The sequence below is a fragment of the Tupaia chinensis genome, unplaced genomic scaffold, assembly GCF_000334495.1.
Source record: "Tupaia chinensis unplaced genomic scaffold, TupChi_1.0 Scaffold000078_1, whole genome shotgun sequence".
Lineage (NCBI taxonomy): Eukaryota > Metazoa > Chordata > Mammalia > Scandentia > Tupaiidae > Tupaia > Tupaia belangeri.
The window spans coordinates 524,588-535,239 of record NW_006159539.1 but is presented as its reverse complement, the minus strand read 5'-3'; the positions used below and the strand labels follow the sequence as shown (position 1 = coordinate 535,239).

The window sequence follows — 10,652 nt, the reverse complement described above, 5'->3', positions numbered from 1 at the left end:
CAGGTGATGACGGGGAGTAAGGTCATCTTTACCCTGCAGGCAAGGTGACCGGACTGAGGCTCGGAGCAGCTGAGGCGCCCTCCGCATGGCTGGTGAGTGCCACAACTCGAATGTGAACTCAGACCCGGCCTCAACTTCAGTGCCTGCCGACCACTGGTGCAGGCTGCCCCAGGGAACCCTAACCCTTTCCACAGCAAGACTCCAGGATCCTGTGGGGGAAGGTCCTGTTTCTGCCCAGATAAAACCATCGTCCCGAGGGCTCGGGCTTTCTGCGGAGCCGGCACAGTCCCTGTGGTGGTTGGGAGGCGGGGCACGGGCAGGCTGGCAAAGCATCAGCCAGGGCCAGGGCGGGGCAGACTGGGTGAGCAACTCCATGCCAGACTGCCCCCCCGGGGCTTGGCGTAGAAGGTGCCAGGCAAGTGTACCTGGTTGGTGCCAGTTCGGGTGGGGCTGTGAGCTCTGGGAAGAGCCCCGCCTGGAGGGGTTTCTGCGGGCCTGCTCCCCTGCTCAGCCGTGTTCACCCCAGCCAGGCCCTGCTTTCTCGGCAGTGTCCGCCGGCTTCTCTGGGGAGCCCTCCCTGCCAGAGTACCCATGGGCTTCAGGGTCACCTGGGTCCTCCACAGGGCTGAGTCCAGGGGTCCCCAAGGAGAAAGAGGAAACGTGAAAGGGAGAAACCAGGCCTTCCGACCCTGGTGCCCCTCCCTGCCCGACTGAGCTGGCGGGGTCGGCCGGCCGGGCTTCCGGAGCCACTCAGTGGCTGGGTTCTGGGGAAGTCCGAGGTGACCTGCTCAGCCCCTCCCCCTCTCATCCAGGTCTGAGTCCAGAGCACTGGCCTGGCTTAAACGGACAGGGCTAGGAGGTGGTCACTGCTGCGGCCAGACCCTCTGGGCCAGCGCATGGGCAGGTGTACCCCGGCCCCTACTCCGGAACCCCTGGAAGCCCAGCCCAGGCTCACAGTAGGGCCGGGGAAGACAGGCAAAGTTGAAGAGGGTAGCAGGGCCTGGGCAGTCTCAAGGGCAGTGCCAGAACTGCCCCCCTGCCCCCAGTCTGGGCGCACACTTTCCCGGCGCACTCGTGGGGGGCAGGGGCAGCCGTGCTCTCCCTGCGCACTCCCAGACCAGGGGCAGTGGGTCTGGCTCTCCGCCACTGCTTCTGGCTTTAGCCCCACCCTCGAGGAGCCCCACCCCCCCACAGTGAGATAACAATGACCGTAATGAGGAGAGTCACCCGCACGTGTGCACAGCGCTTTACAGGTTACAGTGTTTCACATACATCGTCTCATTCCTCACAACAGCCCTGTGAGGTAGGCCGGGCGGGGAAGGGCGGCCCTGTCTGTACAGCTGTGGCAGCAGAGGCCCAGGGAGGGCCCCGGCCTGCTCGAGGCCACACAGCAAGTGACAGCAGAGCTGGGGCCGGAGGTAGGTCTCAGTCTTGCCTCTGGCCCTGGCTCTCTCCATGGACTGCGCTGTCCCCCAGAAGGGCCCAAGTCCCTGTCCAGAGTCTCAGCCACACCCTTGCCAGGCCCCCCACTGCCTTGGCAGAAACGCTGCCTGGCAGATGGGTCCCCACCCCGATGGGGCAGGCCTGTCCCCTCCACCCACTCCCTGCAAAGAGCCAGCCCAGAGCCGGGCCCGGGCCTGTCCCCAGCCTGCTCCTGGCAGTGCCCGGGCAGGGAGGCGGGGGGTGGGGCTAGAACCTCCTTTCCTGTTTTCCTGAGTGATCCCTCCCCACAGGGGAAGAGAAGAGAAAGGAGGAAGAGGAGGAGGAAGAGAAGACCGAGAAACGGAGCTGGAAGAGAGCCCTGGAGCAATCAGGACGTCAAAGGTGTGCATTCCGACTAGCTATAGGACATAGTTTTTTCTCTTTTATTATTTCAAGTTTTCATAAAAATCCATAATTATTGAAACCCAAGTTACAGAGGAAGTTCGTAACCTTTTTTTTTTTTTATTGACTTATCGACTGCCGCGCTCGGTGCGGCTGCAGTCTGTCGGTGCGCCCTGTGCAGGTCGGCCCCGAGGCCTGGGCCACTGCGGCCCGGGAGGAAGGGGCTGGGGCAGGTGGTGGGGGGCAGAAGAGTGCGTGTGCCTGGGAGGAGAGGGCCGGCTGGCACGCCGGGGCCCCCGCCCCGCTGGCCCTCAGATCATCTTCATGTTGAACTTGCGGGGCGCGTCAGCAGAGCTGATACCCGCGTCCGACTTGCGGGGCACGTACTCGATCTCGATGTTGTGCTTGGTGTTGCCCTTGCCCCGGCTCCAGAGGAACAGCAGCACCAGGCAGAAGAGCACGACGCCCAGGAAGGAGATGAAGCCCATCGTGGTGGCGATGATGAGGGTCTTGATGTCGAAGGGGAAAGGCACGGTGGCGCGGGTGCTGTTGGCCTCCCCCTCGCCCGGCTGGTTGGAGATGAAGGCGAAGGTCTTGTTGGGCTGGTGGGGCCAGTCGGGCGAGTAGCTGCGCACGTGCAGGTGGGCGGGCATGGAGTCGTTGCCGCCCGCGTTGGCCGCGATGCACAGGTACGTGCCGTTGTCCTGCACCTGCGCGTACCGCACTTCCAGCGTGCCGTCGGGGAAGACCGTGAGCCGCCCGTTGCTCTTGGCCGAGACCAGGTGTTTGCGGGGCGAGAGCCAGAGGATGGCGGGAGGCGGGTCGCCGTCCGCCCGGCACACGAACTGAACGGTGTGGCCCTCATCCACAAACACCTGCTGGGCCTTGCGGTCCCGGATGCGGGCCCGGCGGCAGGTGAAGTAGTTGGGCAACAGCACATCGGGGAAATCCTTGAACTCCTTGCCCTGCACGAACTCGGGCGTGGCGCATGTGGGCTGCTGCCGGTTGAAGTTGAGCCTCCAGCGGCGCCGGAACACCCACAGCAGCCGGCAGTCGCAGGCCAGCGGGTTGGAGTCCAGGATGAGCGTCTCCAGGTTGCCGACCGAGTGGAAGGCCGACTCCTCCAGGGTGGTCAGCTGGTTGCCAGAGACGTTGAGCACGCGCAGGTAGTTGAGGCCACGGAAGGCGTAAGGCTCCACCACGGCCAGCTGCCCGCCCACCAGCTGCAGCTCCTGCAGCCGCAGCAGCTGGTGCAGCATGGAGCCCTCGATGGCGCTGATGGGGTTGTAGGAGAGGTTGAGGAAGCGGAGATAGACCAGGTGGCGCACGGCCAGGTAGGGCACGGCTGTCAGGTTGCAGTGCGTGATGGACAGGGACGTCAGGTTGAGGCCGTAGAGGCAGTTGGGGGTCATGGTGTCCAGGTAGGGCCAGTGGGAGATCTCCAGGACCTTGAGCCGGTACAGCCTCTTGAACGAGTAGTCCCGGATGGCGTTGATGTTGAGGTGGCGCAGCCGCAGGACGATGAGGCCGTGCAGGTGGGACAGCGCCTCGGTGGGGATGGAGGTGAGGTTGCACTTCTCCAGTGTCAGCTGCTCCAGGCTGTTGAGGCCGCTGAAGGCGCGGTGGGAGATGTAGACGAGGTCGTTGTCGCCGACCTCCAGCGACTTGAGGTTGTACAGGTCCTGGAACATGTAGTCCAGCAGGATGACGATCTTGTTCTCGCTGATGTCCAGCCTGGTGAGGTTGCTGAGGCCGGTGAAGACGCCCAGGGGGATGAGCTTCAGGCGGTTGCTGCGCAGACCCAGCGTCCGCAGGTTGAAGAGGTTGTTGAAGGCGCCAGGCTCCACGGCGCTCACCACGTTCTCGTTGAGCTCCAGCTCCTCCAGGTGCGGGAAGCTGGCGAACTCGTCCTGGTTGAGCGTCTTGATGCGGTTCTTGCCCAGGTCCAGCAGGCGCGTCTCGGTGGGGATGCCCTCGGGCACCGCCACGAAGCGCTTGCGGTGGCAGAGCACGGCGCGGTCCTGGGCCGAGCACTCGCAGCGCGGTGGGCAGCCCGTGGCTGAGCCTGACAGCACCGAGCCCAGCACCAGCAGGAGGATGGGCTGCCAGCAGGCCAGGAGGGGGCTGGGCATGCTCCTCACAGCCCCCGCCGGCATCCTCTCGCTCACCTGCAGCGGGAGCAAGCACAGGACAGGCGGCAGTGAGAGGGCAGCACATGGCACCTGGCCCGAGCCCTCCAGCCCTGACGGAAAAGGACACAGGCGGAGGACGGTGTGGGTCGCTCAAGTGGCATATGGCCCCTGTCCGATGGGCAGGTCACAGGGCCCCCTTCTGGCCTCTTACTGTGTTCAAACCCTTCCCAGAACCCTTCCAGCATCCCAGGGATGAGGGGTTCAGGTCAGGGACGGGCCCTTTCCTCCCTTCCATTCACTCCGCAGGCACATGGCCCTGAGGCTCAGGTCCCCTATTTCACTCTGCAGGCACCCGGCCGAGGCTCAGGTCCCCTGGTGCCCAGCAGGGATAAAGCCGGATCCACCGGGCAGCCCTGGCTCATATGGGATCAAAGGGGCTCAAGACCAAGGCTTCTGGGAAAGCCTGAGAAGAGGGTCTGGACCCCAGCCTGCCAGACATGGGCTTCTGAGACTGCTGGCACCCCGCCCTTTCAGCTGCCAGCGCTGAGCTTCTCCAGGTGCAGACCCTGGGCTCCCCTGCTCCACGGCACCGTGATGGAGCCCACGGCCCCAGAATCATGTGTGGTCAGCAAACCCAAGGCACCTTCAGGATTCAGAGCTGCTCCGTGCTAGGGGTGTGTGTGTGAGAGAGAGAGAGAGAGAACACCTGCCCAGAAAGTCAGGCCTGAAGTCTCCCCCTGTGACTCCCACCTGGCCTCCCCAGGGACTCCGAGTCTTCCCATCCCCTGGGTCCCATGGATGCCCCAGCTCAGGCTCGCCTGGCCTTGGTCCCACAGTTCTTCCCTCCAGGGTGGCCCTCCCCTGCTTGCTGAAGGCCTCATTGAACTCCCCTGCTCTGAACAGCTTTTTCTGGTCTCCATAGCAAGAGCTTTCCCCTCAAAAGACCCTCCATCCAGCCTCCATCCATCCACCTTGGGGTTCCGACCCCCTTCTTCCTGGCCCTAGGCTATGCACAGCTGCTGGTCTGAGCAGGAACAGACCCTCAGCCCAGGGCTCCTGGCAGCCCTCGAGGTTCTTGGTTGGCTGAGCACCAAGGGTGTGAGGCTGCAGAAATGCGGGCCTTGGGTGGTAGGGACAAGAGACCCACCTGGAGAGGGTCCAGGGGGAATGAGCAGAGGGTGGGTAGTTGCTGCCTCCCTTTACTCTTGCCCGTCCCTGTGCAGAGGCCACTGGTGCCTGCTGTCCCAGGTGGCCGCTGCCCTTCTCCCTCCGTGACCCAGCGAGCAGGTGCGTAGGGCTGGGAGGGCCAGCCCCACCTCTAGGTTGCAGGGTGTGGACTGGATGGTCTATCTGGGACCGGGCTGGGGCGCCTCACTGCTGGGGTGGGGACCACCATCCCTGCACCTCCACTCTGGCCTCCAGCACCCTGGGGAGTCTCAGGGCCCTGCGTAGAGCTCCCTGCAGGAAGGTGAGGCCCGGGGGGACACCCAGCTCAGTCTTTCTCCCGCCTCTCCCGCCCCCCCTCTGCTTTCAAGGCCATAGGTCGTCCATACTTGTCATCCCCCTGTCAATTGTGAAGGCACCTGAGGCTTGGAGAGTCTGGGCTGTCCAAGGACACCCTGCCAGTACCGGGGGCAGATTTGGGACAGCTCCGGAGGTGCCACCCGCACTCACACCTGCCAGCCTCCTGGGACTGACAGGCACTCCCCGGCTGTTGACTGAGTGACTAACCGGGGAGCACTCTGGGTGTCACTGTGTGATGGGACCTGCACGGCTTGTTTCCCCCAGGGCTGCGTCCACCCGCCTGCCCTCAGCCCTGCTCATCTTCTCCAGCCTCGCTCCACCCCGCCCCAGCCGGCTCTTCTCCACAGTCACACACGCTCCAGTGACCCACCAGAAAAGCAAACATCCTGACAGGCGATCAATAAGTAATTGGGCCAGCAGCTGGGGCCGGCGCGGGTGCGAGGCCAAGGACCTCGAGAGGTAAATAGGACTCTTAGCGCCCAGATCGGGGCGGGCGGAGTGGGAGCGGCCAGAGAGGAGTGAGGGGGAGAACGCGGACATGGCCGCCTGGGTCCCAGTAAGCCCTGCGGGCAGCCACAGCCCTGGCACCCGTCCGTCTCCCCCACTCCCCCTACAGACCCCACAGGTGTCTTTCCCTGCCTTGCACGCTCGGAGGAGACGGCTGCCTCTAACCCATCTCCCCTTGAACCTTTCCCGGCCTCGCCCTGGAGCCCACCTCCTCTGTGAAGCCATCGTCTCTCGCCCACTGAAGCCACCTGACACTTGTGAGTAGTGACACTGTGTAACTAGTAGAGAGCAGGCCTCGTTCCACAAGTGACTCGGGCCACTGACACGGTACGCTACAGGTGCTAGACGAGACGCTGACAGAGGAGGCGCGGGGAGAATGCCGCAGCACCCTGCCCAGGGACAGGCGAGAGCTTCCTAGGGCCCCGAGCAGAGAGGCAAACCTGCAGCAAAGCCTTAGCCCTTGGCGCCTCTCCCAGTGTGTCATGCGCAACTAGGAGTCCCCAATCATGGGGGTCCCCAACCATGAGGAACCAGGCTGGGCGGGCGGGCCAGCCACACCCTTCACCCACGTTACCGCCTGAGCTCAGCCCCCTGGCAGACCAGCAGTGGGCTTAGACTCTCACAGGAGCCCTGGGGTGGACTGTCTAGGGCAGGAGAACAAGCTCAGGGCCCGGCCGATTCTGTGTGGTAAGTTGGACAATTAGTGATAACAGAAATAAAATGCACAATAAACACAATGCTCTGGAATTGTTCCGAAGTCATCCCCGCCCTCCGGTCCATGGAAAACTCGTCTTCCATGAAACTGGTCCCTCGAGTCAAGAAGGGGGAACCACTGCCACAGCCTCGGCGCACACCCGGACGCAGCGCTGTGGAAGGGCGCGTGCGCACACCGGTGAGCTCGCGCAGGTGCAGGTGTAGGTGCAGACCCCTGAGCAATGAGAAGCCGGGAAACAGCCACGCTGGTGCAAGGACCTGGCAGCGGGGACCCCAGGGCATTGGGTGACGCAGAGGCAAGACAGGTCTAGTGGAGAGGGAGGTCTTCTGAATTGCTGCAGCCCTGCCTTTTCCACCTGGTTGTCCTAAAAGGGGGAACTGAGGCCTAGAGAGGCTGGCATGCCAGCCAGGTAGCTGCACACGGGTGGGGTCCCTAGGCCCCCACCCCAGAGCTCTAGGCGTGCAGGCAAGGTGGTGTCTGGGGGCACCCACTGCTGACTGGGCAGCTGTTCCTGTGAGCACCGAGGGCCGTGTTTTATGCATTTTAATCAGCGTTTTATTTTGGATCCTTGCCCCTCAAGGGCTTCCCACATGGGCAAGAGGTTAAAAAATTGGACCAATAAATATAAAGGAACAGAAACATCAGAGGGGTGGGCACGGCCACGCCTAGGCCCTCCTGCAGCAACTGGGTGCCTCTGTGGGCCCAGAGCGGCCCTGCACCGCACCACCCAGGGTGGGGGTCAGGCTGCCGGCCACAGCCACACCTCACTGTCCCGAGGTAGACATGGCCCAGCTCAGGAGGTGGACCCTGACATGTGCCCGTCTGACAGCAGGCAAGACCTGGCCTCTGGCCTGTCACTGTTGCCCAGGCAATGGGGAGTGGGATTCTAGGGCCCTAGGAAGCAAGCGACAACAGAAATTGGACTTTTTTTGGGGGGGTGGGGAGAGATTTTTTTCTATAGGGCATGTGTGCTTGCCAGAAAGACAGAAAGCAAGGAATCACCCCCCGGGAGGAACAGTCACGCCGCAATCCCTTCTCCATTCTCCTCTCAGGATCTTGGGCGCACACGTGCCCAGCATGAGTTTAAGCCACTGGGTCTGGGGCTCGCACCGCGGTGAACTACATGGGAAAAGGAACAGAAACATCAGAGGGGTGGGCACGGCCACGCCTAGGCCCTCCTGCAGCAACTGGGTGCCTCTGTGGGCCCAGAGCGGCCCTGCACCGCACCACCCAGGGTGGGGGTCAGGCTGCCGGCCACAGCCACACCTCACTGTCCCGAGGTAGACATGGCCCAGCTCAGGAGGTGGACCCTGACATGTGCCCGTCTGACAGCAGGCAAGACCTGGCCTCTGGCCTGTCACTGTTGCCCAGGCAATGGGGAGTGGGATTCTAGGGCCCTAGGAAGCAAGCGACAACAGAAATTGGACTTTTTTTGGGGGGGTGGGGAGAGATTTTTTTCTATAGGGCATGTGTGCTTGCCAGAAAGACAGAAAGCAAGGAATCACCCCCCGGGAGGAACAGTCACGCCGCAATCCCTTCTCCATTCTCCTCTCAGGATCTTGGGCGCACACGTGCCCAGCATGAGTTTAAGCCACTGGGTCTGGGGCTCGAACCGCGGTGAACTACATGGGATGACATAGCCATCACACTACCTGCTGGTCCCGAAATTGGGCTTTCTTTAGCTGAAAAGTCGATATCCTTAAACCTGGCCAGGGGGTCCAGGGGAGTGCAGGGTTTAGGCCCCAGAATGTAGTAACCCTGAGGCCAGGAGGATCCACTTGAGGGGGCCCCAAGGTAGGGAAGGGCAATGGTGGAGAAGGGAGGGGCATGGGATCGCCCATGGTGGGCTCAGAGAACCCCCAAGGGAGGCCCAAAGGCTGCCGCTGGGGCCCGGGTGCATGTCACCTGTGCAGCATTCACCAGGCCCACCCAAGCCAGTTGGAAAGGGGGAGCTCACATCCAGAAGGCCGGTTACGGGCCGGGTTTGAGCTTCACACACATTCTCCCGGAAACTCGCATGCTGCCATTCGAGAGTACCCCTGACCCCCACTGCAGGTGAGCACCCCCACACAGGTGAGCACCACCGAGGCCCCAGAGCTGGCAGGTGGCAGAGCTCTGCTCCTCCTGGTTGGCGACCACCTGGGGTGAGGGGGCTTTCCCTGGACCCCTGGGCCAGTCCTGGGTGCTCGGTGCCACCCCGCCCTGAGGGAAGGCGCTCAAGCTCAGGGATCCCACCCTGGCAGCCTCCCTGAAAGCCGACGGAAGCCTTCTCCCACCTGTCAGAAGCAGCATGTAGAACACAGCGCTGTCTCGGTGTTTTTCCACCGAACCCTTCGCCTGCGAATCTCACCTAATCCGGGTCGGCTGCCATGCAGGATGGAAGGTTTGGTTATTTTAGGTTTACGGTATCAATATTTCATGGCGCTCCCACTCAGTGCTCCTCGGGGCCTGCAGGGATGCCCAGCACAGAGGGGCATGCGATCTGGCGTGGTGGCAGGGCCTCTGGGCTCGGTCTGGTTGTTTTTTTGAGCCAGATCTCAGCTTGGCCTGACACCCACCACTCCCCGGATGGGTTCAGGGCAGGCCAAGGCAAGGGGACTGGAGGGCTTCTGGAAGTCTGCCTGGGGACCTGCCCGACTCCAGTGCCAAGAACTGGCCAGGAGAACGGAGGAGGATGGGACAGAGACAGACACGGGAGCTGTGTGCTGGCAGCGGAGGGGGAGGAAGGAAGGGAGCGGAGAGATCACGGGAGGCGGGAGGCAGACGGGCACAGGGGCTGCGGCAGGAAGGGGTGGTGGGTCCGGAGAGGAGGGAGGCCCAGAGGCTGCCCCGCAGACCAGCTGCCCTTCCTGAGCCCCTGCCACCATGAGCACCTGCTCTGCATGCCAGGAGGCCGCCAGCCAGAATCGGGCTCATGCCCAGCCCTGGCCCCAGGTTGAGGTCCCTTTACTGGAGCTCCAAGGACTGCCACAGCCATCGAGGGCCACAGGCCTACTCAGAGGCAGCAGGGGGTGGAGGGCGTGGGGCAAGGCCCACCCAGGGATGGCTGCCCAGCCTGATCCTCCCACCCCTGCCCCACCTGTCTCTTGCTGCAGTGCTCCTGGCCTTAGAACCCAGCTTCACCTGTCCCCGGGTACAGGCACCAGCCCGCAGGCCCCCTCTGCCACACTGCCTGTCTCTGTGGCACCCCAAAACCTCCTCTTCCGTGGCTCCCAGAATGAGACCCTCCCCACCATACAGGGCAAGGTCTTTTTTGGCTCAACCTAGGCCCAGCCATAGCCTTGCCCACCTCACAGGGGCAGAGTCCAGCAGAAAACAGGCCAGCTTGCCGGGCGTCACGCTCGCTCGAGCGGGAGCACAGGCAGGTTTTCCACGCAGGTCAAGTAAGGGGGGCCAGGAGGCCTCGACAAGGCAAAGGTGTGCTGTGGGTGCAGGTGTCTCGTGGCCTGGAGTCTGAGGGCAGCTGGGGACTCCTAATGGCTCTGCCCTACCCTGGCTCCTGGCCCTGTGCCTGGCTCCTTTGAGACTCTCCAGTCTGGCTTTCCAGGTCTAATCCCCGCTGAGGTGTGAATGGCTGGTGATGGCTGCAGGCGGAGCTGCTAATGGGGACTAGGTGGCTGTGGCAGGGTGGGCGTGGGCAGGGACCCTGATGGCCAGCCAGCTCCAGCCGGAGAAATCCCGTCTCCTCCCGGGCTAGTCGCCCGCCTTGGCCTGCCCCTCCTGCTCCCTTCTCCTCTTCCCCCAAGGGGAGAGAAAAATCAACCTGGAAGAAAATTGAGGTCATGTCCTTTGCCGTGTATAACTCTTTATTTTCTTCTTGCTCTTGGTTCTGGCAGGGTTGCTGGGCCCCCGGGGTGCGCGTGCGTGCGCACACGTGTGTGGCCTGTGTGTGGGGTGTGCCTGCTGCCCCTCTTCCTGCTGCTCTGTGTCCCCTGCCCCAGCCCCGTGCC

The 10,652-nt window shown here is 63.1% G+C and overlaps 1 protein-coding gene across 2 annotated transcripts in view; it reads right to left on the bottom strand.

Moving 5' to 3' along the window:
• Positions 1 to 2,054: 2,054 nt before the first annotated feature.
• Positions 2,055 to 10,652, bottom strand: part of LINGO1 (leucine rich repeat and Ig domain containing 1) — a 68,120-nt gene continuing 59,522 nt past the window's right edge. For both annotated transcript variants that reach the window (XM_006142589.2, XM_006142588.2), the window contains one exon: positions 2,055 to 3,992. In XM_006142589.2, the coding sequence (XP_006142651.1) occupies positions 2,136 to 3,980 (1,845 nt within the window). In that variant the 5' untranslated portion in view covers positions 3,981 to 3,992 and the 3' untranslated portion in view covers positions 2,055 to 2,135. The remainder of the gene's footprint in view (positions 3,993 to 10,652) is intronic.